At 49.9% G+C, this 26444-nt stretch overlaps 1 protein-coding gene across 1 annotated transcript in view; it reads right to left on the bottom strand.

Moving 5' to 3' along the window:
- Positions 1-1614: 1614 nt before the first annotated feature.
- Positions 1615-26444, bottom strand: part of LOC144172297 (uncharacterized) — a 175785-nt gene continuing 150955 nt past the window's right edge. Inside the window, exons 3-4 of the mRNA XM_077701049.1 lie at positions 11776-26052; positions 1615-11710 (exon numbers count right to left, since the gene is read on the bottom strand). Of these exons, the coding sequence (XP_077557175.1) occupies positions 6246-11710; positions 11776-26052 (19742 nt within the window). The 3' untranslated portion in view covers positions 1615-6245. The remainder of the gene's footprint in view (positions 11711-11775; positions 26053-26444) is intronic.

Raw genomic sequence — 26444 nt, 5'->3', positions numbered from 1 at the left:
CGTGTCTTTTGAACACAAAACTCCGCTGTTGCCGTGCAATTAAGATGCAATCCATCGCGGTAACTAAACAATAGGTGAGGTACTTCTAATAAAGTAAGAAGATGAGAAAATTAAAAGGCGATTTAATGTTAGGCGCGCCTTCCGAAGTACACCTAAACGCTTTGCACGAGTTGCGTATGCGAAGGAATTAACATCCGATTGAATGCTCTGGGGGACGACGAGACTCTGAACGAATGAGTCGGTATTATTGTGGACTCCGCCATGTTCCTCGGCGCAAAGAGGAGCAGGAGCTGCCGCAGCGCCGGCAGCGAAATAAGCGGTGGGTTCTGGATGGTGACTGGTGCGCCGCCAGGTGCGGCCAGCGCTTATTAGCGTCCTTTCCATTCCTGCTGCACCTCCAGCAGTTCGGCTGGCTCCTTAGCAACCCTGAAACCTTTGCTACGAATACACATGACGCGTCGCAGCCAATGGGGACGTAAGGTCGGTGCACAATCACTTGAAAGTACCTCGAAAGCATGGTGTCGAAAGCATGGTGTCGGCGTAGAGCCGCATTTTTGCGGCGTTTGTCTGGAACAATGTCTGAAAGGGAGAGCCAAACAACCTTTTTAGGAAGCTCTTAAGGAGCAAAATCCCGCCCTCATCTGGCCACAAGCCCAACACTTCCGGCGAAATGCAGAACGCTAGTTAAACGTGGTTTGCGGCTGCGCCCGCACCCATAACCACATAGAATGTACGAAAGAATGACCTTACCCTTAACGTTTACCATTAACCTTTCTCGACCTTACAATGGTTAAAGGTAACCTAATAGGATAGTTTGAACAGAAAAAAAATGTTGCTGAACTGACTAGGGCTCGAACCCCGAATGATAGCGTAAGAATCTGCTACTCCACTAGGCCACAAGTTCGAGCAGTGAGTTACTTTTAGCGGTTGCTCAGAAGAGCAGCGGAAGTGTTCAACGCGAACCGGTAGATGGCACTAGGTGTTAGAGTGTACATGCCGGGCTTGCAGTTCCCTATCCTTTTTTCAGACAACTTGCGCGGCGTATTTTTTGTTTTCAATACCAGTCTAACTTTTTTTTGCGAACTTTAATACAAACTTTGTAAAACGCGAGGCGTTATTGTGCACGTCTTTGTTTGTTTCTGTGCCTGCTTGCTTACACGTGACTGCTGCCGAAGGAGGCGTCCGCCGGGGGCATGGAACAGCGTCCCGAAGGGCAGCAACGGCGATCTTCACCCACAGTTCAAACCCGTGTTCCAAATCCTGGGTCGACTCAGCTTCGCTCGTCACCCACCTTCATAGGGTGGAATGACTCGGGATTTTTACGGGAAGTTGTTCTAAATCGAAGCTTCATATACCTCTCTCGCGGCCTTCCGAGGGGCTGCTGCTGGCTGCTGTTCCCTTTGGCCGAATGCGCCGCTTGTGGCCACGCTTAGTGACTATTATGCTTTCGTAGCCTAGCAGCTTCCGTAACGGCGCCATAAATGGCAGTTGTCTGTACTTTACTAAAGGACAGGTACTCATGCCGCCCTGAGCGCAGCCACCATGCTTCTGCGTGCAGCCGCTTCATGCGTAGATGCACAAGCCCGCGTGAGAGAGAGAGAGAGAGGCGATGACTTGAAGTGCTGCACAGTTTTATTAGCCATAGTAGCTCCGTATGACCGGCCACAAGCGGCCTCGTCTCGCGGGCGCTGGGACGGCCACCGAGGCGTGTACACACACATACACACACGCACAGTATCGGCAAGTACGGTGAACCAAAGGCGCGCGGCGTTCGCTTCACACACAGCGTGAAGACTACTCAACAACACATCAGCAGCTGCAACGATAGCGGCAATCATAGTGCGCACTACAAACATAACGCAGCGTACAAAAACACATCCGACTCTCACTCCATTCACGTCTCTCCATGGCTCGTCCCAGTCACTTCTCGCGGCAACCTCTTTCACCCTTTGTGCACGCAACGCACCCGTGCCTTCAACAGGAATGCTCGACAATGTTTCACGCTCATCCGCCTGCCTTGTTAAGCCTAAGGGGGCCGCACGACAACGAGTTGCGTTTTAAACGCACGCTATAGCCGGCAATCAGCTGCAGGCAAGCCGCCCTCAAAAAACTTCGCGGCATCTGCTGCGCGCTCACCCCTAGTGTAGACTTTGCAACAAGTCGATCGCACAAAAACGTTGTACAACTGCGCTATAATGCACTGCTAAAACTGACTTTTTTTGCGCAGCGGCTTCAAGCATACACATGAAGAAAGGAGAGGAAGAAATTGTATGTCCACAAATGTTTAGAGCCTTTTTTTTCCTAAAGCGATTGCAGGTTTTACACGCATTCACGACAACAGCGAAATACATGAGCTGCACAACAAAACATACGCATGTGCGCATTCCGTAGATGTTGCAGAGGTTCTGCGCTACTAACATTCGCGCCTAAAAATAGCGAATTTGAATAAGCTAGCAGAACAAGTCACACCTCACATCGCGTTTCTCTTCGGTACAATGTCGGGCTACAAATTGCAAAACACAATAGGTTCGAATAACTGTTCACACACTGCCCAATTCGCTTCGCTATCACGTGACTGCCGGCTGCACAATACGCACGCACAGAGTCACCACGAGATGCACGCATTGACTGTTCATGCTCGTGCTCACCACTTGCACACACCTCAGACAGCTGAACAGAGCTTAAGTTGGCGTGCGAGTGAGGCAGCTGTTGTAAGTGAACAGGTGGGCCTAACTTTGTAGGGAGTGCCGTGAATCACCTTCTTATAGCTATTTGTGGCCAGCCACCACAGACCACAAAGGTTTCTGCCCTTCAAAAACCGGAGGTCCAGGCCCAAAATGCCTCGCTTGTTGAAGCTATTGTCTGAGAGCTGGCCGCAGTAGCCTCAATGCACCTGTAACTGCGGTGGTTTCCCTGTTTCCTCAGAAGGTCGTTAAAGCCAGGTACCTACTGCTGCGTACAGACATCGAATACAGTCTCCAGGGGTTCGGCTTCTGGAGCAAATGACAATTCGACGACGCTCCAACCATGCACGGTCCGACGCCTTTGAGGCTGAATTCCAGAAGGCATGTCCAGCACTGTAGTTTTCAACATCCAGTGTGCTACTGCGTACAGACAGCCCGCATCTCATGGTGACCCGTTCTTGCGGCGTACAGTGCACAGCAAAGCGTACAGATGATTCCATTATTACACCCCCATGTACGTCGCTGTTTATAATCTGCCGCCCATTCCTGCATACTGAACAGAAGCCACTAACACCCTACCGAGAAAGCAACAGATGACGGGCAACAACAAAGTAATAACACATTACTGACGCTTTTGCAGGAAAGGACGTGACTAGAAGACACTATTTGGTATCTCAAATCCGTTTTAAAGCTTCAACTGCAGCGACAGTTATTTTCACGCAGACACACGCGAAGGCTTCCGCACGCGTGTTACAGAGATGTGACGTCGTAGCACGTGTTCAGGGCCGACCGCGTCCTTCTTGTAAATCCAAGCAACCTGAAAGCGACTCACCACTGCTAGAGGAAACGAACACTGCTCTCATGAACACCAAAACGAAAGAAAACGGGCCTCAAAAAGGGCTCCCTTAGGCTTTTTCCCGCTACCGGGGCTTCTCGTATAAACTTTGCACTTCGTCTTAGGCTCATCGGGACGAGACAAACTCTTCGAACTACCGCCTCACTCTCAACTTCATCATTTGTCGCTACAGCGCGCATGCAGGTAATAAATTACATATGCTTGGTGCTAGTACGTCGAAAGAAGAGCGGTGCATGCGAAGTTCGAAACTGTCAACGTGTTACGGGCAGAATTAACAACGCGTGCAAGGAGTAAATCTGATGCAGACTTACGTGTTTAACAGCTTTTGGAAGGGGACCCTATTTTGCATACTATTATGTATATGCGAGAGAAAAGCAACAAAAAAGCGTGGTTAGTTAAAAGGGACATAAAATATTATTCCTAGCCGGCTGTTACAATGTACACCTGAAGACAAGGTTTTAATCATTCCACGGAGGTTTAATAAGGGCACCTTTGCGTACAAGCTGAGATTATTGACAATATAAGTGGCGCAAGAATGCAAAAAGAGAACAAGGAATATAATGGCATAGCTCAACAAATGCCTCAGGAATAACACACCTCCGAACAAGGTCACAGGGAATAGCAAAACAGACATTTAATTATGCCAACAAAATGTGTAATTGCGATAAAGCCGCATTCGTTCTTTCAAGGAACATGTCAAGTTGTTGTCGTTATCACATGAATACCGTGCCCAAGACCGAACTCTGAGCCATGACAGCGCACGGCAGATCACCTCTGTCTGATAAGCTCATATCACTGGAATGCTCAAGAAGGTCACGCATGCCTCCGACGACCACCACGTGCCTTCTTACCCGCTTACACATAACACACGGCGACCGTGATTTCACAGGACTGCTGTGCATGGAAATTTCAGCCATCACATACTCAACACAAGAGGAAGCAAAAACAACACAAACAAGAAAGTCTCATAAAACCGTTCGTTCACAATGAGACGTATGTCGATGCCAATACAAAGGCTGAAATCTCCACATTTTGTAAGTGTCTACAAAGTCGCGCTCAACTTAAAATTGCCTACATAGAAGCTTTGCGTTACCCTGCCGTAAATTCTCGCTCTTGCAAGCAATACTTCTGCAAAGCCAAAACTGTCGCGATAAACTCTCGTCAACCGCTTATACCCTACATGTGATCCACTTTACACGTGAATTAGCGCTGGTTCCGTCCATCGCTCTCCTAACTCCACCTCTCACGCACACTAAACATTTGGTTTTCCTTTAATGCCGCTCATTCATTTATCTCACACTTCCCAAGAAATTTGTGCACCCCGATCCTTTTGTGCAAGGAATTCACGATAGCGACGGTGTATTGCACATTGCGGGAAAGAGAGACTGTATATGTAACTTTACGACTCGAAATAGCCACGAACGCTCATGGAAGCCTAAAACGCACCGTCGGTTCAGGGGCACAACGGAGGTGATAGCGCAATACGCAAGCGACGGCCTGCGCAATAATTGCCCGACTAACGCTGGGGCCGCGCCTACAAGTACCGACCCGGTTATCCAAGAGATCGAAGAACGTGTACTGCGCATTGTCCACGGCTTAGGAAGCAGTACCGCTCGCATATGAAAACCGAAAGGATAACAAAGAGAAAATACCGCACTTTTCTACGGTTAAGGAAGCTTTAGTTGAAAAGTTGCGCGTTTCTATCACTTGTGCGCATGCCCTAATAAGGTAAAGAGAGCGTAAGGAATAAGTAGGTGTCAATAAATAATAACAAGTAAAAATTCAGTAGGGACAATAAATAAAATGACAAACAACGGGAGAAGCTACATTTAAAGAACCTACTTAACCGCTGCTATTGTACTCGGAAGCTGGAGAGGAGCTGTCGTATCACAGAAAAGAACACGATAGAAAGGGGAATAACAGATAAGTGCCGAACGGCCTATTCAAGGGCGATCTCAAGTCGTGTGGCGCAAATGCGCCCTGAAAAATGCTATTGACGGGTTCTAGGTTAGTACATGTGTATTTAAGACTATAGAATTAGATGTTGGTAATACACGGTTTCAATGTAGCAGCAATTCTGCTTCTCCGTAATCGGACGCCCCACCGTAAACAATGATCATCAGGAAGAAACGACCCTGGACAACAGAATGTAGCTTCTCAAAGAGACACGATAAAAATTTAAGTAGCTTAAAAGAGCAAATTAAGACAGAAAAGGTGGCGGAGAAAGTAGGAATCACCCTAACCACAAGCTAAAAGCCTGCGATTTGCACGTAGTCCCTTTAATGTGCACTCACAGTCCTATTGGCGTTCAGTAAATTTCAGCAAGGAAACGATCATGACACAAGCAGGACGAAATGCATTCAAGAGCACAAAAATGGCCGTCATGACGCTTTTCAGTTGCTGCGCAGAGGTAACTCTCAGTCCAAGGTCCAGTCTCTGCGCACGGAGCACTTCAAACACACACCAAACATATTTCGTACGCATGCGCTCAGGTGCTCGCCGCTGCTCATTAGTGACGTTCATGGCTCCCCTGTTCAGTAACTGAAATGCACCGCCATTCCGGCCTACTCTTCTGAGAACGCCGAGAGAGGCCCGCATGATTGGACAGACTCAGATCCCATGGCCGCGGGGGACAAGATGCGACAGTGGCTAGTCTGGACAGCAGCGAATACTTTGGATGCGCGTGTGTAAAAGATGGCTGCCCCTTAAAACTCTAGCCGGTAGGCAGCGCAGGACGACTCGTGGTCCTGCAGGTTGATGGTGCAGCGCGAGGCCGAGGGGGCCACGTCGATGTGGTGCTCTTCCAGAGCCTTCTGATTGTGTGCGATCCAGAAGCAGAGAGCATCGGTCTCGTACGTAGGTATGACGGTCACGGGGGCGTCCGGCTCGCCCCAGCCGCGCTTGGCCTCCAGCAGGGCGTCGAGGACCTGCTGGCTGGGGTTGGTGCCGCTCAAGACGTAGTACCGGGCGCGCACTCGGCTGAAGAACTCCGCGTCGCAGTAACCCGGGTCACCATGATGAGGAACGTAGGTCAGGTCGACGTAGACGACGTCACCGGCGCCACAAGGCGCCGCAGCTGCTTTCTTGCCCGTCTTCGACGAGGACTTGTCTTGGGAGGAGCGTGACGACGGCTCCGGCGGAACAGGAAGGCCGAGTGGCTTGCCCCAGTCTCGCACGTCAAACGGTGCTGGGGCGCCATTCCTACTCCCCCTACCCTGGCTTTCAGTTGCTGCGTGCGCATCTCTGACGGCGTCTGGGTGCGGCGACGCCGGTGCCGGTGTTGCTAACACTGAACCCACGCCATCAAAAGAGGCGTGGGTCTCCACCGATGCCTTGAGAGAGCTTTGTTGGTCGTCGGCACTTTGTGTCTGCTCTTCAACGTGACGCAGGAGGCTCGCAGGCTGGTCGTACGCGTGTGATGATATGGATTCTTCCCGGGTGACGATTTCACGTTGAAACATGGACGACTGCGATATGACGTGCGGAGTTTCACCCGGGACGCCTTCTAGTACCCACTCTTCACGCACGACTGTCGTTGGCTCTTCGACGTAGCTGACCACCCTGGATGTCTGGGTCTTGCCCGGGCTACACGGAGACTCGCTCTCCTCGATCACCACCATTCGCTGGCCGGAAGGCGCAGAGCCGGCCTCCCCGTTGTGCGTGGCCCGGGAGTCAAGCACGGCGGAGCGTGGACTCGGCGGTTCCGAGGGTGTGTTTCCGCCGGACAATTCTACGAGTTCAGGGTAGTCCGGTTGCAGTGTCTTGGCGAATACGGGCTCCTCCACCAAGGGGCTGGCGTCGCTCAGTGAACTCTGCTCCAGTGCGGCCTCCTCGTCTTCCTCGTACAAGGGCTGTTCCTCCAGCATCTCCTTGGCAGCCTGCTTCGTCTGAGCTGCCATGAACTCCAAGATTGTCTTCGGGTCACTGCCTTCGGGAGGGAGGCATGTCTCATCGGCTGAGTGCCCTTGCAGGACGATGAACTCAGCGCTGGTGCCGGGCTGGTAGACCATTTGGCGCGTTTCCGTTATACGCACGACGTTCCCATTCCCTCTATCCAAGAGTTCAGAAGGACGTGAAAGCTCCAATGGACGCTGCGCAGAAGAGTCACCTGAGCGATGGACAACTGTCCAGCCGTTTGGTGACTGCGAAACTGCAGCCGCTGCCATCTCCGTTATTCGAGCTACTTCGTCCATCGCGATTCTGTGGATAGATGAATCCTCGTGCTCCGATGTTCCTGCGCCGCCCAAACAGTGAATAAAGGTATCGGCATCTTTATGGTCAGCACGAATGGTGTAGATGGTTTCCCTAGACGTTGTGCCTGAACCTTGTTCCCCTTCACGGTGGCTGCCCTCATCTTCGGCAGGATGCTGCACTGCACTGGAACTGAGTGGGCCGAATGTGTTGCCACCCCCATCTTGGCGTAGAGACATACTTCCTAAAGGCGGAAATTGAGCATCTTGGTCGTCGCTTTCACCTGTAGTATATGTCCTGTACACGTGTGTTACAGTTGTATGTCCCGAACCGTCGTCTGGGTCGCGATGAGGCACTTCAGAGAAAGTAGACGAGGCCCATGTATCAGGTGGGCCATCGTTTTGGTAAACCACACGTCGAGAGGTCACTGTTGTAATGACTTCACGCTGAACTGGTATTTGGCCCGGATGGCGCGGATGTCCCGACGCAACGGGACCTTCTCTGCCTGTTCCCGTGGTATCGGCGCCAAGGGATTGCGTGTCCTCGGGATGCAGTGCTGTTAGCTGCTCGTACACAGAAGCTGTCATTTCGGGTGGTATAACTTCAGTGTGAGAAGTCTTGGTTGATGGCCACACGGTGTCAGGAGCATCAATGCAGAGCTCTTCTGCCGACTGAGGCATGCAGACGAGCTCTGTGGCAAGACCAGCTGCTAGTCCAGCAACAAGACCGACACTTGATGGAGAGCGGGTGGCTCCATTCTGGTGGATGTCACCAAATGTTCTTTCTGGTCTTTCTACAGGGCTTTGGACGTCTTCCGTTAATGTTGAAACCTTTTCCGAAGGATCAGCAGCTTGCGAATGCTTGCCTGCGCGATATTCACTGTCACTTAACCTGCGCTCTAGGTATTCCTGCACTGCCCCACTGTTATCTTCTTCCGCGTAAGTAGATTTTTTCTCAATTACATGATGGATTGCTTCTTCCTCTGCGCGCTTAATTTCGGAACAAAGCGACTCAGATTTAACGACGCAGATCAACTCAACCGGAAGTCCAGAAGCGAGCCCGGCTGCGACAGCGGCAGGTTCGTCGCTTTGCGCAACATGCGGAGAATCTGGTGGTGAAGCAACGATCTCAAGCGATTCGGTAGACTTTGCAAGGCGCGACACATCTTTTGATACATCTAAAGATGACTGTGTCAAGCACACGAGCTCTGTTGGAAGTCCTGACGAAAGTGCGGACGCCAAGGTAATCTCTTCTTCCGTGGCATCCCTGTCTTCTGGTTGAATGAGGTTTTGCGCCTGGTCCAGCCTGGCAGAACTTGCGCACGACGTGGCCAATGGCTGACCAGATGCTCGCGAGGAGTCTTCCTCTTCATCAGTAACTACGGTTTCAAGAAATTCAGCCTCGTTTAACTGTTCCATGCGCACAGCTCTCTCAAAGAATTCTTTTGATCGCCCATCGTCATCCAATGTAGTGCAAGTCACTGAAGCCCCGTTCCCGATTGATTCCCCTGGCAAAGCGCTTGAAATACCTTCATTCAACTGAAACCGCAGAACCTTGGAAGAACTAGCTTCTTCAGATGACCTGCGTTCGGCGCCAGAGTTTTCTGGTGAAGAAGTTCCAGCCTTAAGTGCAGGTTGAATTTTTTCAGGTGTTTCCGTGAGTACAGGATGATACATTCTTGCACTGTCGTTATCGTCGAACCCAGGTTCTCGATCTAGGGCTTGGTCGGCAGTAATGTGCTTGCTACCCCCGATGGCGGAATCCTGGTGGTCATGTTCAGATTTAATATCAGTGGGAACAAATTTATCATTAAATTCGGGCGGCTGAAAAGAAGTAACCGGTGATGTCTTGTCAGTACAAGGAAATATGTCTTTACCAGTATGGTCTAGAACACTGCCCATAGAAGGTGAATCGATGACGCAAAGCTCTGTTTTTAATGCGGCAAAGAGGCCTGAGGCAATGCCGTGTCCGTGTACCGGTTCAGAAGACGATTCCTGCTCCTCCTTCATGAAGCTTTTTGGGTCTTGAAATTCATGCTTTTCATGCTGTTTTTGCAAAAATTCCCTTCCTGATTCACCTGAGTGCAGTACGGTTTCCCCATTTTCTCTTTCTGAAGTGGCGCTTGTGGTATCAACCTCCGCCTGCCCTACCTTCATTGTTTCTGACGCTAAGAATGCTGCCTGGGTTCCTTGTGTGCCGGAATAACAAGTGAAGTCAGTGTGGTGCACGACGTTTCGTTCTTCACCTTCGCGTTGGCTCATAACAGGTACGGGTTCAATCGTCGAATCGCTATATAAGCTTCCGGACCTAGACGAGTCTTGGGGATATTCTCGGGTTGTGCTAGAAAAGCTATCTCTGCTGTTATCTTTTTGGTAGGGCTTTTCAAGTTCTGCGTAGCTCCGCTCTTCGGAAGTAACACTGCACGTGGAGTCAAGACTGAACCTGTCGTTTCGTGAAGTTTGCAAGTGCATTGTGTACTCCTGCATTAGTTCACCATCTCGTGACATCCCGGATATTGTTGGCGCTGGGTCTTTTGTTCCAACTGATGCGATTTCAGTGCCAAGTACCGAAGTGGTTGGAGCCAGAGGCATTTCTTTATCGTGAAGTTGGTCGTTTTGGGGTGGCCGCCCATCCGTTTGTGGGTTGCTCTCGTCAGGCGCGATTTTCTTCGAGATGTCTCCGGCGCATCTTGAAGTATCTTCGTACGAAGGAAAAACACACTTGTTTACACTGTCCTCGTCCTCACTAGATATGTCAGCTTCTGATGAACCCTGTGTCGATACCACATGCTTCGAATCAGAAGTTGTCCGGGCACGTTTAGACACGCGTGGGTGCTCTGCAGCCAGTCTCTTGATTGGGGACTGCGGTGGGCTTTCCGGACTGGATGCGCGGGATGGACTTTTCGCATCTTCAGCCTGCTTGTGATCATCTTGCGATGAGCTTTCAGGAACCGATACCTCAGAGGCTTTGCTGTCGACTGGGAAATCAATCTCCGACACTGATGTTATTGAACTTTCATACTCCACTGACATCCTCTTCTGCACGAGGGCAAGCTCTGGGGTATCAAGGGATGCTGGGCACATCGCTCTGGGATCCTTCACAGGCTGGTCAGTAATTTCCAGCGATGGAATTTCTCTGGAACCAGTACTGTCCGCGTGATGCCCCCACAGTGTTTTCAGATCCGGGGTGCTGTGCTCGGGTTGCGTGGGTGAATACGAAGTTTTAGGGGAATCCCTTTCGTCACTTGCGGTCGGAAAGTGTGCTTCGCCAAGTGTTTTCATTTCTTGATGTTCTGGTGGATGAGTAGCGTCACCGACGCTGTCTCTTTTTGATTCAAATGCGTGCTCAGAGGAAATATGGCCAGGTGCAACGTCGTGTTTATGTTTCCCGGGTTTAGGTTTTATGTCTTTTGACTCATGGGACTGCACTATACTGTCCACTGCGGGACTTTCACGTGATTGAGGCAATATATGTTCTTCTGTGTCTTTAGGCTCGTCTGGAATGTTTCTGATGACGTCATGTTTACTTTCCAATGTGTCCTCACTTAAGATATCAGGACCCTTACCTTGTTTCGGTGAAAAGGTTTCTTCGTGTGCGTGCATGTCAGCCTCAGCATGCTGTAATACGCTTGGCGATTCGCGTATCTCAGTAACTTCCTTTTCCATATACCCGTCTGCAACAGATGTATCCTTTTCTGTCGTCATACCGCGCTGAGAAAGCCCTTCTTTAGTTTCATCACCATCACGTGCATCACGAGAAGGGTACTCCTTGGCAGTTTCTAGTCCATCTTGTTTTTTGTCACTTGCTGTTGAAAGGTCACTGCGGGATTCACCTGCGAGTGCACTTTGGGGAGAGTCTTCGCTTGCTGTGTGAGGTCTTTCCACGAGCTCGCTGGACGGCGCGGTGTCGTCATGGTCGGCACGTACTTCGTCGGATGGCAGTTCTTGCAAGGCACCACTCTCTGCATCATGAGGCACACCTGAAAAGGGTGGAAGCGTATTTTAGCTTTTGTAGGCAAATTATAAACAACACCATATGATTTACCTTCCAATGGCTTTTCCTCGGAGCTTGAGAGTCCATCCAGGCCTTGGGAGCCCAAGGCTTTAGGAGCAGGTACGCTCTTCTCCTCTGCACTTGGTAACACTCCTTCCAAATCACGGGGCATCTGTGTTGTACCTAATCCATCTTTGACGTCTCCGGTTTCGCTTTGGGTAATTTGCTCCAGGATATCTGTAAGGTCGTCCTTCTTAGGTACGTAGTGCGACTGCAACTCGTCCGCGTGCGTTACGTGGGTAGTGTGCTTGTCGGTTACTTTTTTCGAGGAATCAGCTGGTGGTATATCTTCCATGGGGACTACGGCGGAAACTTCAGGGTCCTCGTCATATAGAAGTTGGGCTTTTAGGCTTTCCAGAATAAACTTGCCTTCTTCATCTTGAGATGGAGACTGCAGAACCATAGTTTTGTCCAGCTCTTTAGAAAATACATCCAATGTTCCTCCCAGTGAGCCTCTTTTCAGAACTTCTGTAGGCGACGCAAAGTCATGTCCTGTTGTGACACCCGAATCTGGCACTATAGCGTCTGTGCAAATTTTCTCATCAGAAATTTCGGACAGTGAAGATTTGTCGCCATCTTTTTGTAGTACGCCACGGGGTGGTTCTTCACTCACAGATGTCTTCTGGGTGTCCACCGATATTTCGGATTTCAAGCTGGTATCTTCAGTAATGCTTTCGATTGTTTCTGAAAGGTATTTTGGCTTATAACCGCTGGAAGCGAACTCTTGTGGGGCTTCCACAGATACATGCACATCTTCCCCAGCGCTCTCTTCTTCGTCTCTAGGGGGTTCAACAAGGTCGCCAGAACTTGTTTTATCTGAGTCAGCAGCACTTGACAACACAAACTTAAATTCAGATTTTTCGAACAGTTCACTAACAGCATCCGTGCTATCGTGAAAGCTGGGTTGTGCTTGTGGACTCTCGGATTGTGCAGTTGCAGTTCTCAGCTCGCCAACACTTTCCTTTTCACTTTCCAAGTGGTCTGCCTTTTTATTTTTATCATCACGGTCTATTTGACCAGGAGATCGTGCCTCATGGCCCTCCAAAGGATCATACAAAGGCTCTGGATGCTTGGCAGATGAAACCGAAGTCGGGCTTTTGGCCTGTGGAACCACTGCTTCAGTTGCACTTAAGGATTGATCGTCGGCTTGCCCAGCATGAGTGAAAACTTGTGGTTTCAAGGACTCTCTGATTCCTTCGACCGGAGAAAACTTGCCTCCAGTTTGTATTTCCTCTTGCTCTTTGGTTGACTTAATTTCGCTGGATTTTAGTGGAACACGCGGAATGTCGCTTTCAAGTGCAGTTTTGTCTAATGAGAACGGACTTCCTTTAAGGCACACATCTTCTGAAACATGGTGAACTTCTTTAAGCTCAGGTTCAAAGTCGTCCTTTAGATGCCTTGTTTCATCGATGGCTGCAGGTGGTATCTCTTTTACAAAGGTGGGTTGGGACATTGCAAGTTCGTCTTCAAGAGAAGTTGCAGAAGGCGACCTCTCAGCCCCAGGAATAGGTTCCGCATGAATTATGGATTTAGGACTTTCATCTGGCTTCATAAAATCAGGGGAAGCAGTCTGTTCTTTTTCAGGAACATGAGACCCAGGTAAACCGCCAGGCATAAAAGGACTGTCAGTTTGTTTTGATGCTTCATTATCTCTGGATTGATGATCAGACGTTGGCGACGCGCCTTCATAATGCATGCTGCTTAGAGGAGATGCATCAGAAACGTCTGTGGAAGGTATACTGGGTGCACTGGTACTAAACTTGGTGGATTTTGTGTCTGTAGAAAGCTCCGTTATCGTTTCTTGAGGCTCTTTTTCATGGAAGCCATCTTGACTATCACGTCTTTCATCCTTCATGTCGGAGAACGCCTTAACCTCTTCAGGACTGTCAACCCGTTTTCCCACAAGAAATGCGTCAGCGTGAGCATGATCATCACACGCAACATGGGGAAGCTCTGGTGCCATTTTAGATGGAGTCGTCATAGTCACCTCTTCAAACCCACTTCGTTCATCCATGTCATCCGTCATTACATCTTTTTCTTTGCGATCTGCTGGGATGTCACCAGAGGTTTCTGATGTTGTGGTGTCTAATTCGGCCAACTGCGATTTTACCGATACTGCTTCTGTGCCTTGGGATGGTCTTCTATCATCAACGCCTGTTAACCCAAACATCGCAGCTGCGTGCTGTGCAGATGGTAGGAAATCAGTCGTTTCTTTTTCGTGGGACTGTGGTGACAACGGATCTTCCTGCTCATGCAATTGAGGCAACCCAGCACTTGATTTAAGTGCCTCTGGTACTTGGGAAGGTTCATGCTTGTCGTCGTCTGGCAAAAGTGGTAAAAGTCCTTGAAGCCTTTCAGAAGGCTTTAACTCTCCCTCTGGTACTACATCAGTGTGGACCCCTTCATCGGAGGACAATACTGATTTGGGTTCAACCTCAATATGCGAATCAGTAATCCCATCTTTATGCGCACTTGCTGCATCGCTTGATAGAGGTTTGCTGTCGTCTGTTTTGTCCTGAGGCGAAATCACTTCACATGTGGTGTCTTCGCTACCATCCTCGTGTTTTTGGTTATCAGACTTAATATCCGTGCTCCGGGGTTCAGATCTGTCCGGAGACGATTTGGAAGAAGTTAATTCACTAGGCCGGATGCTATCTTGAGAACCAGTGACTAGTTGTGTCGCCTCACGGGTGGCGTCGTGAGCAACGTTTTCGTCTGACCCACAGAAAGAAACTACGGGGCCTTCTAATGGTTCTAGCAGGCCCCGATCAGAAGTCTGATCATGTTTTACTTGAGTTTTCACACCTTCGACAAAAGTTGACAACACGTCGCCTTCAGGCTCACTCGCAGCTGTTACTTCTTTCATTTTATCAGGCCCTGCACCTTCAACCGGGTGTGTTAGATGAGGAACGGCTGCGTCACCTTGGTCTTCAGAAATGCATATGTCGGCTACTGCTGTATCCTCAGTTGAGATTGCCGCTCCCGCTTGATCTGGTATGCTGGCTGCTTTGGCCGCAATCAGGTCTTCAGCAATGGTGCCATCCACCTCCGGAACCAAAGTGGTGTGTTCTGGCTCTCCGTAATCACCGAAACCCAAACCATCAAAGTCACGACCAGTAGGATGACAGGTTGCATCATCATCTGTTGCTGAAACTCCTTCCCCATGTGTAATGCGCTCATGGGATGCGGCATCTTCTCCCTGTGCTGTACCCAATTCAGGTTTTCGATGGCTGGGTGGTATGACTGGCTCAGACTCTTCACGTGCTTTAGAAGTCTTTGCATCATCCCAAAACTCGCTATCTAGCTTCTGTGGTCCCTGCTCAGGAACATTTGCAAGGTCCTCTTTCAACGAAATTGTCGTTCCAGAAGATATAATTTTGCCCCTTTCATCAGCTGCATCCAGAATGTCACCTAATTCTGCGTGAAAGCCAGGCAGCGATAAATCTTCATGGGGAACACTTTCTGGCAAATCACTGATTTCAGAACATTTATCTTCAATGTTGTCACCACGTGGTAACTGTGTGGTTAGCGATTTCTCTTTTGCCTCTTCTGTTGACGCGTCTCCTGCGAGCTTGTCCTGTTCATTTTTACTCACAACTTCTTGTTTGCCAGAAAGCACTGAAGTGTTTTCTTCAACAGCTGCAGCCGGGGCTGTGTACTCGTCCCCATCTTGCCCACTGAGTTCAGTCAGAGGTTGAGAAAGTGCTTTGGCGGGATCAGTTCCTATCAGAGGATGGATCTTCTCGCTTCTAGGCAGAGGTTCAGGCTCTGAGCTTTCTGGGTACCCTGGAGCTCCTGCTGCCCCGTCTTCAGGCTGCAAATCCATATGATTGGGACTAGAAATCAGGACCTCCTTCTCATGTGGTTTACGTGCTGAAGGTGCTGAAGAAGCATCACGTTCTGTTGTGCTATCGAGCGTGCGTTTTGGCTGCACCACCTTGTCCAACTCGACGTGAAACTCATGTTCCTCTTCAATGGCAGTTGCCGCCTCTGCTGGCTCATCTTTTAAGTTGACTACAGTTGTTTTAGTTTCTTCCAGCGAATCAATTTCGGGTAAACATTTTTCGTCTCCGGTTTCTGGCTTAATTTTTTCCTCGGTATGTTCATCTTGATCAGCTGGTCTTTCAGAGTCTTCTGCTGTGAAGTCTTTCAGATCTTTGGCTATATGGCCTGTGAGTGTTTCCTCATTCCCAGATGAGACGTGACTGAACGCTCCAGTCTTTGTATCTGAACTTTTACCGGGGTCATCTCCAGTTTCACTTTTTTCGTCCTCCTCTTCACATTCACATTCACATTCACAGGTTTCGTTTCCTTCAATCTCTTCTTCCTCTAAAGCGGCTGGCATGGGCTCAGAAGTTACGTCCACCTTTTCCAAGTGGGGACGCGAATAGAGTGCTTGCTCTTGCAGGCCTTGGCTATCTGGGATCTTATGGTCTTCCTTGGAAGCCGGCACGTCATCTCGCCGATCTTTCTTAATGTCAGGTTGCTCTTTAGGGCCTTCAATGCTCTGATCAGGTTTCTCATCAGCTTTTGGCACACTCGCTCTTCTTTCATCCGTTTTTGTAACAGCTTCTTTGTCTGTGAAGGCAGTTCCACTTTTATCAGTACCGGCTATTTTGTCGCTTTGCTTCTGGCCGAGCTCAGCATCCTTTGCACCATAAGCCAGAGGCCCTTGTTCAGGTTTGCTTGAAAGTTCAGTTGGCTTTCCTTCCGACTCAAGTTCAGTAATGCTAACATTGCCGTACTGATCCTCGTCTTCGGATTCAGTAGAGAAACGTTGAGCCTCACCGGCAACAGACGGCCGCGGTGAGCTTACTATTCCCTCGAGTTCCAAATCTTCAGCGCCTGGCTCGTCGTTATCGATTTCCTGAACTTCTACAGTTTGTTCGGCCATCTCGATGATATCTTTTAACTCCACGTCGTGAGTTTTATCCTCGGTGTCTTCGCCTGGCGACGTGACGATTCCCTCCATCTCATCCGAGCTTTCCTTAGATAAGTGTTTTGTTTGTTGTACATCTAGGTCTTTTTTCTGAAAATCTGGTGTACTAATTGGGAACTTTTCAATTTGTGGGCTGCACGTATCATCTACTAAGGCAGGAGTTTCGAGTTCGTGGGTAACTTGAGGTTCTTTCTGTAGTTCCACATTCAGCTCTGGGTGATCGTGTGACTTTGCAGCTTCAGCAAATAAATGCACAGTGGCTTCATGCTTGTCTAATTTGAGATCTTCTGGTTCTTTATGGGCTGGAATTAAACCTTCTCTTACGTCTTGTCCGTCAGTTCGTGACGACCTGCCCTGATCTTCTTGAGGCTTTAATTCTTTATGATCTGGGGTCTCCTTATCAGGCATAGCCACCTCTGCACCCGTGTCTTCTGGTTCTTGAAAAGCCATCGGCGGGGCCTTTTCGTCTTCCTTAACAAGCGTCTTATCAAGCTCCTGCAAACGTTCATCTGGTTTTGCGTGGTGCACGTCACCTATAGTGGATCTGCCATTTTTGTCGTCGGCTGGTAGCTCGTTAATGCCGGGCTGGTATTCTGACGCTTCCTGCGTATAACATGTCGTCAGCGTAGCCGAACTTTCCCCGCTTTGCACCTGCTCATGTTGGTGGAGCTCCTCTGTTGACTGTTTTGGCAAAACAGATTCGACACTCTTGAATTCTGAAGTAGGCATTACATGGGCATCGGGTGAATGTTCACTAGTTTCTTCCTTGACCGAATCACCTTGACTACCGAGGTCAGCTCCCTTCAGTGTCGGTTCGTCTGCTCTTGTGACTATCTCACCGTGCTTTTCTGCACTTCTTCTTGGTGTTTCATCCGGCTCACCTATGGCACGCCGAACATCAGGGTAATCGTGAGTGGGTGTTTGTGGTACAGCTTCAGGATATGCTTTGTCATGCGTTTCTAACTTATGGTCTTGCAGTGTTTCTTTGTCAGCTACATCGTCAGAAGATATCTTCTGTACATCCCCTACAGTATCGGTCACTGGGGCATCAATGAACTCCTGGGGCTTCACTTCGCGAATATCCCTGACAGGGTGGTCACCGGGCTGGCATAAATCATCAGATATCTTCCGGGCATCTTGAACATCTGGGAGCGTTTCCACGGAGGGCTCGTGTAGAGACGTTTCCGGCAAACCAAAGGGTTTATCCATTTCTTCCATTTCTTGGTCAAGTTTCTTCTTTTCTGCTGTTTCCTGGGTCTTCTGAAGCTCACTAAAAAAGCCTGGTGCACTCTTTTCTGCCAAACCTTCCGCAAGGGTAGGGGCAACAGTCTTTTGGTCAGCAGGGGTAATGTCTAGATCTTCAGGAAGTTCATAACCTTTGTGGCAAGGCTCCGGCACGTCTGCGGAGTGTTTAACAGTCACTTCAGCATCGCTACTTTCGTCTTCTACAAGCAACGGGGCTTTACGGAGCTCCAGTTCACGCTCATCAATCTTTTGCAAGTGTGGTGTACTTTCTACCTCTAAAAACGGCTCTTTATGGCCAGCCGATGCATCATTTCCTACTTGCGCTTGACCTGCTTGCTCGCTGGGGCTGTCCTCTTTGATTTCATCCTGCAGGCTCGATTCTTCATGTTCATCAGGTAGGTGCTCAAGCTCTTGCGGCTTTCGAGGTTCAGTTGCAGTCTCCTCGATTACTTGCTTAATTAGGTCTAGAGAAGATGGCGAGGCGTCATCTTTTGTAGCGCATTTGCTGGTTTCATCGGGTAGTTCACCTGGTATCTCACTTCTTTCGTCACGAGTTTCGCTTGGTGCGACGCTAGGCAGCGTTTTCATATCTTCTTGCTTTTGTGGCATAGGCTCCAAGGAGTCTGGTTGAGTTCTCGACTTCAGCGTTTCGGTATTTTGCATAGCTTGCTCCATAGAGTCTTCACCAAGCTGAGGGACGCTGTCGTCACCGGCGTCTGCTCCATCATGAGCGGCTGCACCCAGAAATGTTTTTGAGTCGCGGTCACCTTGATCTGGCTGAGGTATGCCTTTATCGTAGGCACCCGGTCCGTGGGGCTCAGCTTGTTTTGACTTGGAAACACTGTCTGATGCATCCTCGGGCACAGGTTCTATAAATTCAGCCAGATGAACCTTCGCCGCCCCTTGTTCCTGTTTTGCAGTAAGATCAGAAGTACATTCATCATGCTCTTTATGTAGACCTGATGGCTCTTGATGTCTTTCAAATTCGCTAATGGCACCGCTATCACGCTCTTGAAATGCCTCAACCGGAGTAGCCTTCAAAGTCTCGCCTAGAGCATCATGAAACTCAGTACGCGACAAAGGCTGCTGCAATAGCAGGCTGCTTGGTTCGGGAGCACGTTGGTTTTCTCTGTTATCGACATCGCCGACAGGCTGATCAACGTTGAAGTCGGTCACTTCAGCAACATCTTCCTTCAGGGGTATAGACCCAAAACTGTCACGACGCGATGGTTCCAGTTTTTCAACAGCCTTTTCTAAGAGATCTTCGGGCAGAGATGCGTCTGCTAACGATTTCACCTGTTGAGGAGCTTCCACCTGCTCTGGCCTTTGCAATATATGCTGCCCTGGCTCCTCATGCCCAGGAACTAGAACTGTTCCAGCTGTCACTGCTGTCTCAGAATGATCTAGTTTACGTGATTCTGGTTGTGGCATTTGCAGCTTCACGGCCTCTTCGTGACTTTGGGCTCGGTCACCAGCCTCGTCTGTAATCGCCTTCTCCACGTCATGAATGTCTTGTAATAATCCCGTACCTACAGGCTCAGCTCCTGGACCTTCGCAGGCCACCTCATCATCTTTCCTTATGTCTTTGTAGTCGACAACATCTTCTGTTGACATTTTCCTTTCTTTCTGTTCTGGTTCTTCTACAGGCAAATTTTCTGAGTGCGCCATAAACTCTATTTCGCTTGGAGTTTTGTTTCCATCCTTGGTGGTTATGCGGGGCTCTAGTGTCGCATCCTGAGTTGGATCAGTTTCCTTCGGTATTTCCTCGACATCTCCCGCGCCGCTACGTTGTGCAGCGTTGTCTTCAAGGTGTCGAGAATCTGGCTTCTCAACTTTTCCTTCCGGCTTTTTAGCTTCACTGAATTCAGTGTCCTTATGTTCTTCGCTTGGTGGCCGTGAGGTCGCCACTAGATAAACGTCTTGCTCAGTAGGAGGCAAGACGGGTTGTACAACTTGTCTTTCTTCCATCACGCCCTTTTTTATATCAAGCTGCGCATCCGCTTCACGCGGAACTGGAGATTCACTTTGAAGTTCCGGCGCAGTTTTTTCAAGGGTGGAAGTTTCAGTAACAGAGGCCACTTTAACGTCCATTTGTGCCGACGGAGCTTCTGGCTCCGGGCTTAGTTGAGTTTTGGCTACCTCAAGCCTGCTTTCCGCTGTTTGTTCCTGCTCCTTTAGTGAAATGGCCACATGGTCAGGTTGTGGAACGACTTCTTCAAGCTGGCATGAATCCTTACTTGAGGTCACCGGTACTTCTTGTTCTGCAGAAAACTCAGGCTCGATGCTCAGTCTTCGCTCAGGCTTCTTATGCTCAGCTTCCGGTGCTGCATGTTTTTCGTTGTCAGTAGGAAGGCGGTCCTGAGGTTGTTCTGCCGCTTTGTCCGCACCTTCTTGTTTAGACAAATCTGATGTATCCGAACGTCGTTCGTCCCGTAAGACCCCAGCCTCCGCCTCTTGTATCCCCCCTGCATGGTCAGGCTGGTCATCAATTTCTCTGGACAGTTTGTCGTGTGGAATTGGAATGTCTTCATGTAATTTCTTTTCTAGTTCTTGTTCAGTAGTACACGCTCCAAGGTCAGTAACCTCGCTTTCATATTTTTGTTCTTGTGTAACCGATGGTTCCTCACTTTTCATGGAATCAACTTCACCCATCTTGACACCAGATGGCTCGTGCTTTTCTACTAGTGGATGAGCGCCATCCTGCCCCTTTTGCTGGTCTTCGCTAGTGCTGATTGGTTCAATTGAAATCGGAGGCTTGGGCTCCTTTTCATAATCACTCAGCTGGCGTTCGGCTGGTTTTGATTTTTCATCGTCCCCTACGGTTGGTTCTTCGGTAACTTGGGTTTGTTGCGCCGTAACAACCACTCCTGTGTCCTCTTTTCCGGCGGCAATCACCACTTCTAATCTTGCATCTTCTTTCAACCTGCTGGGATCTGTCTCAGGTGTCTTGTCTTCTAAGAGAATCGGCTTTTGTTCGAGATCGCCGTGAATGGGCACGCCTGTCTCTTCTGCGTCACACGGGATTGCACGTCCTTGATGTTCCTGGCTCTTTTCTTCGTCCTGATATGGTTTTGCACAAACGGGCATCTCTGCGACCTTTTCATTGTCAGATATTGGTAGTTCCACTCCAGCTTTTTCCTGTAGCTCACCCTGCGTGGGTTCAGTTGGCGTCAGTTCAATTTCAGCGGTCTCAGCAGCTTGTTTGGTATAATCCCTTTCAATGTCCGACGGTTTCACACCATCATATCCCAGGCATATTTCTTGGTCCGCATGATCAGCCTTGCCACTTGAAACATCTTGAACTCCTTGCTTCTCGTCACTAGTGCCGATTGATTCAGAGAGCGCATGCTCTTCGGTCTCTTTTTGTTCCGGCGAAATGCTAGGTTCAGGCTTCGTTTTGTGATCACTAAGCGGACCTGCTGCTGGTGTCAGTTCTTGTTCACCTATGAAGGTATGTTCCTTCGGAAATTCAGTTTGTTTCGCAGTAATAGCCCCTGTATCCTCCTTCTCTGTGGTAACCGACCCTTTTGAGTTCGCATCTTCTTTGGTCTCAGCTATCTTGTGTTCGATAGTGGTCTCAATAGTCTTGTCTTCAAAGTCGGCGTTCTCCTCTATAGATTCGCTAGCCTTTTCTTCCGCGTCAGTCGCTACTTGAACCTTCTGAGATTCTTGGTCTTTTTCTTCATCACGATGCGGCTGAGCACGCACCGTACCCGCTGTGGCTTCCTCTTTGACAGATGGCAGTTCAGCCTCGGCCTTCTCTCGGGGCTCACCTTCCCTTGATTCAGTGGGTTTAATCTTGTGGTCAGTGGACTCTACAACTTGTTGAAGATCACCCTGATCAATATCCACAGGTTTCGCTTCATCACCCTGGTATACCTCTTGCTCGATTTGATCATCCTGGCTAGTGGGGACATCATGCTCTCTTTGCTTTTCTTCACTAGCGCTGAGTGGCTTATGGAGTGCACGTCCTTCGAGGTCTTTTTGCTCAAGCTCGTGATCACGCAGCGGGCTTTCAGTTGGTTTTAGTTCTCCCTCGCCCGTTCCCAAGTTCTCTTCGGGAACTTCAGTATGTTTCGCAGTAACAGCCTCCCCTGTTTCTTCTCTGTCTGTTTGAACTGGCATTTCAGATCTTAAATCGCCTGTAAATTTATCATGAGTGGTATCAGGTAGTTTATCCTCAATCTCAAGATTGTCTTTCGTGAGCTCCTCCGTAGTTTCTTCTACGCCCGATGGTATTAGCAGCTCCTGAGATTCCTGGTCCTTTTCTTCAGCACGATACGGTTCCTCAGAAACAGTCCCATCTGTGACTTTCGCTGCGGCATTTGGCAGTTCAGCTTCGACTTCTTCGTGAAGTTCATCCTGTCTGGATTCAGTGGGTTTCAGATCATCCGCAGCCGGCTCAGCAACTTGGTGCGGATCATCCCGATGAATTTCCGCCTGTTTCATATCATATCCGGGGCTCATTTCAGTCTCTATATCATCACCCTTGCTAACGGATATGTCATGACTTCTTTGCCTCTCTTCACCGGCGGTGAGTGGCTCTGGAAGTGAAGGGCCGTCGGTGACTTCTTGCTTAGGTGAAATCCCAGGCTCGGGCTTCTTTTCTTCATCCCTCAGAAGGCATTCAGCTGGTTTGGCTTCTCCATCGCCAATTGCAACCTGTTCGTGGGGAACTTGCATTTGTTCCGCAGGAACCGCCTGCAGGCCCTCTTGGGCTTCTTCCGCAGGAACCAACTCCGTGTCCTCTTTCCTTGAAGTAATTGGCACTTCGGACACGACATATTCTTCAAACTTACCAGCAATGGTCTCAGGTAGCTTGTCTGCAAAGTCAACTGGTTTCTCTTCGAGATTTTTTTGCGTGAGTTCCGCTTCACCTTCTTGCACGTCACACGGAATTGGCAGCTCGTGAGATTCCTGGTCCATTTCCTTAACTCGGTATTGTTCCTCAGCAACAAGATCTTCTGCGACTCTTGCTTCGTCGGACGTTGGAAGTTCAACTTGTACTTTTTCATGAAGGTCGTCCGGCCGGGATTCAGTCGGTTTTAGTTCGTAGACAGTTGGCTCTGAAACTTGTTCGCGATCATCCTTCATCTGGTCAGCTTCCACTGGCTTCACTTCATTACCTAGGTCCACTCCTTGCTCCGTGCGATCATCCTCGATGCCAACAATATCCTTTTCCATGTGCCGCGTGGGAATATCCTCCCGTTCCTTGATTTCCTTCTCAACAGTTCTATCTGTGTCTTCCGTCTCCGCAACAGCTACCTGCTTCGCGGTAGATTCACTTTGGAGGTCAAGCTGTTTTGTATCGAGTGGTTTTTGGTCGTCCCCAGACGGAGATTGTGTGCGCGGTTCTTTGCCACCAATGTCCTCGCCGAGTACGTCGACATCTTTAGCCTTTCCAATTTCTCCTGCATCGCCTTTTTCAGTAGGGCGCTCCTCCTCTTCAGCGGCAATGTGGCCGTCTATTGAATCAACGGAGTCCCTCCTCTTGATATCGAGAACTTGTTCCCTCGAAACGAGCTTGTGTTTTTCCATGGCGTCAAGTATCTCGTCTCTAGAGGAAGGTGCAGGACCATCTCCACCTTCGCGAGGTGTGTCTAGAGAGTCTGGAGTTCTTTGTCCGCTGGAGAGACCACGCACTCTGCTCAGGTCAGTCTCTGCCATTTGCCGAGTGACCGAAGAGTCGGCCTTCAGAGATATATCGATCACCTCATCCACAAGAGATGGTACACCTTCGGACGAAGCTGATATTGTATGTTCCGGAGACATAGCATGATCGACAGGCTCCATTACTTCTTTAGTTTCTACTACTTCGGGGAGCACATCGGCATCAACGACTTGCTTCTCAGGTACAGGCGACTGGACTGCCTCAGTATCCTCTGCTTCTGCTGCAGCATGAGAAATTCCCAACACTACAGCTTTGATTGGAATTTCATCCAAAGAGCGCTTCTGCTTATCAGCCCCTTTCTTACTTTCGTCACTGCTAAGGGTTTCGAGGAAAGGTCTGTCTTCTTTTGTGGCTTCAGTTGCGGCTTTCTCCTCGACTGCTTCCTTGGATCCAGAACTTTCGTCGCCGGAATGCGCGAGAACCTCGACTCTCTTGTCTGGCTTTACTTGGGCCGTGGGCTTTTCGATCGCTGCAGGCTTCTCGTCTTCGGCCACTTTTGCCGGTTCCGTAGGAGTAGGTTTCGCTGTCCGCGCTCCTCCCCTTACTGACCTGACTGGTCTCTCAGCTGCAGGTTTAGGAGGGGCGCGCTTTGGAGAACTAGAAGCAGAGCTAGAGGGGGACTTTGACCTGGAATCTCGGACCAGAGGTCGTGTAGGAGGGGCAACAACTGGACGCGGCTTGGCTTTGACAGGTTCGGTTGCCTTGCGAGGGACTGTCTTGCCTTCTACTGCCATCTTGTTGGTAACATCCTTCGCTCCTTTGCTCTTGGCTTGTGGCCTTGCGGCTGGTGCTTTTTTGACCTCACGTTTCGCAGTAACCTTCTCCTCGACTTTCGCAACAATTTCCTCGTGCCCTCTGGTATCTATTTTTTCGATTTCGGCTGGGATCTTCTTCAGGGGCTTGTCACCAATAAGTTTGCTTAGGTCTTTGTCTTCAATGTGATCTGTTTCGTTTTCTCCTAATTGTTCTACCATCTTTTCTTTGTCGGGAGTAATTTCGGCTTTTTTCTCAGGCACTCTGGTGGCAGTTTTCTCGGGGACTTTCTCATCTTTAGGGCTAGTTTTGTCAGCACCGGGTTTTTTCGCATCTTTCTTGGCACTTTTGGATGTCGGCTTTTTAGCTTCGTCTCGCCTTCTTGAGATGGATTCGACGGACCTGTTGGTTTGAGCTTTGGCTGTCGCCTTTACTTTTTCAGGGAGTGGTGGCGTAGGCGACGGTGACGGAGACTCCCTTTTTGCCGTTGCTCGCTTGGCTACGCTGGGCCGCGGAGGCACCGATGTCGCTCTGAGCGGCTTGTCCTGAACCTTGGATCGTTTTGAGGCTAGCCGCGTTTCGGCCGTTACAGTGCGATTGCCAAGAAGAGCCAGATGACCTAGTTTGCTTAGCCCATCAAATATGACGCTCTGCGGAGCGCTCCCGGGCAGCAAAATGCGAGTGACGGGTTCGGTCACTTTGGCAGGACGCCAGACGAGAAGAACACAGACGGAGGTGTCCTCTTCCGTCGAGCGGCCTGGACTAAGGACGAACATCTCTAGTGTGCCGTGGCCGACCTTGTGGTAGAGCGTGAGGGGCCGGGCGTCTCTCTGGCAGGTCTGAGGCGAGAGTCCCATCTCGCGTACGCCTTGAAGAAACTCCAGTCCCTGAGCAACTACACTGACCACCAGCTGGTCCCGGTCTTTTTGCAGTTCTTCATCGGACGGAGACCGGACGGCATTGCAGAAGACGTGACCCACCTGCGGGTAGACCCGCTCAAGAGCCTTGCGCTGCGCCAGCGCCGTGAGCCCGCACGAGTTGAACTGGTTGAAGCGGGTCACAAGGAGCGAATCGAGCCGGTCCAGGTGTCGGACGAACTCCCAGAAGCACGGCTTGCGGGCGAAACCGCCGTCCACGAGCAGAGTGAAGCCGGTGACACCGAACAAGGCGCAGTCACCTTGACCGCCAGGAAACACGTACATGGTCGGCCTTCGGAAACGGATGTTGCCTACCACGTTGGACGAGGGCAGCAGGCTCGTTAGGGGAGGGCTCGTCAGCACGGCGTCCAGGCAGCCAAGCAGGTGCGCCGACCCTGCTAGGCTGTCGGCGATGTCCGGAGGGTTGAGGCTCACGCCTACGGGAGGCTGTGCCCAGCTCCCTTCGGCCGAGCAGTGGACGTGCAGCGTGTGGAACTTCTGGCGACGCAGCACTTGCTCGACTTCAGCATCGTGCAGCGTCGCCTCGATGTCACTCGTGCTGTAGACGCCGTCCTGGAGGATCCAGTCTCCCGAGCCGGCGAACGCGTAGCCGGCGTGGATGACGTGTTTGTGCGTGGTGCCGGAAACCATCATGTTCTTGAAGCATTGGCGGAGCGTGGACACCTCCGGGTTTAGCAGAACCTCCAAGGCCAAGCTCTCGGTCGAGTGCTGGATCAGGAGTTCTGCAATAGATCGAGGCAGTGCAAATATGTCAGTTTCAGCAAAACAACCCCGCTTGCGCATAAAAGGATTGCCCGCAACACTGCTGCAAAGACAAAACACAAGAAAAATGTGACATTTTAATCCATTAGGGTAAAACATGTGAGGTAAAAGAGACTCCTAATGAGCGGGACCAATCCTGTAGAGCGGAACGCATCTAATGGCTGTAGATGCGTGTCATAAAATGCCTAAGAAAGCATCGTGCCTTAAAATAAATTGAGCGGGAAGTCACTCGACAGCAGTGTTCATTACGCTCATTCATTATGCTGAACCCATAAATGAACATCTTCCGCAGGCCACGTAGGTGCTAAAATGTGGTTGTTTGCCTTAAAAGAGACACAAAACTTCTGCTTGA

Source organism: Haemaphysalis longicornis, unplaced genomic scaffold, assembly GCF_048455015.1.
Source record: "Haemaphysalis longicornis isolate Haplotype H1 unplaced genomic scaffold, Haemaphysalis longicornis Haplotype H1 scaffold_20, whole genome shotgun sequence".
Taxonomy (NCBI): domain Eukaryota; kingdom Metazoa; phylum Arthropoda; class Arachnida; order Ixodida; family Ixodidae; genus Haemaphysalis; species Haemaphysalis longicornis.
Note: the sequence above shows the minus strand (reverse complement) of the source record. Positions and strands in the feature narration are given on the sequence as shown.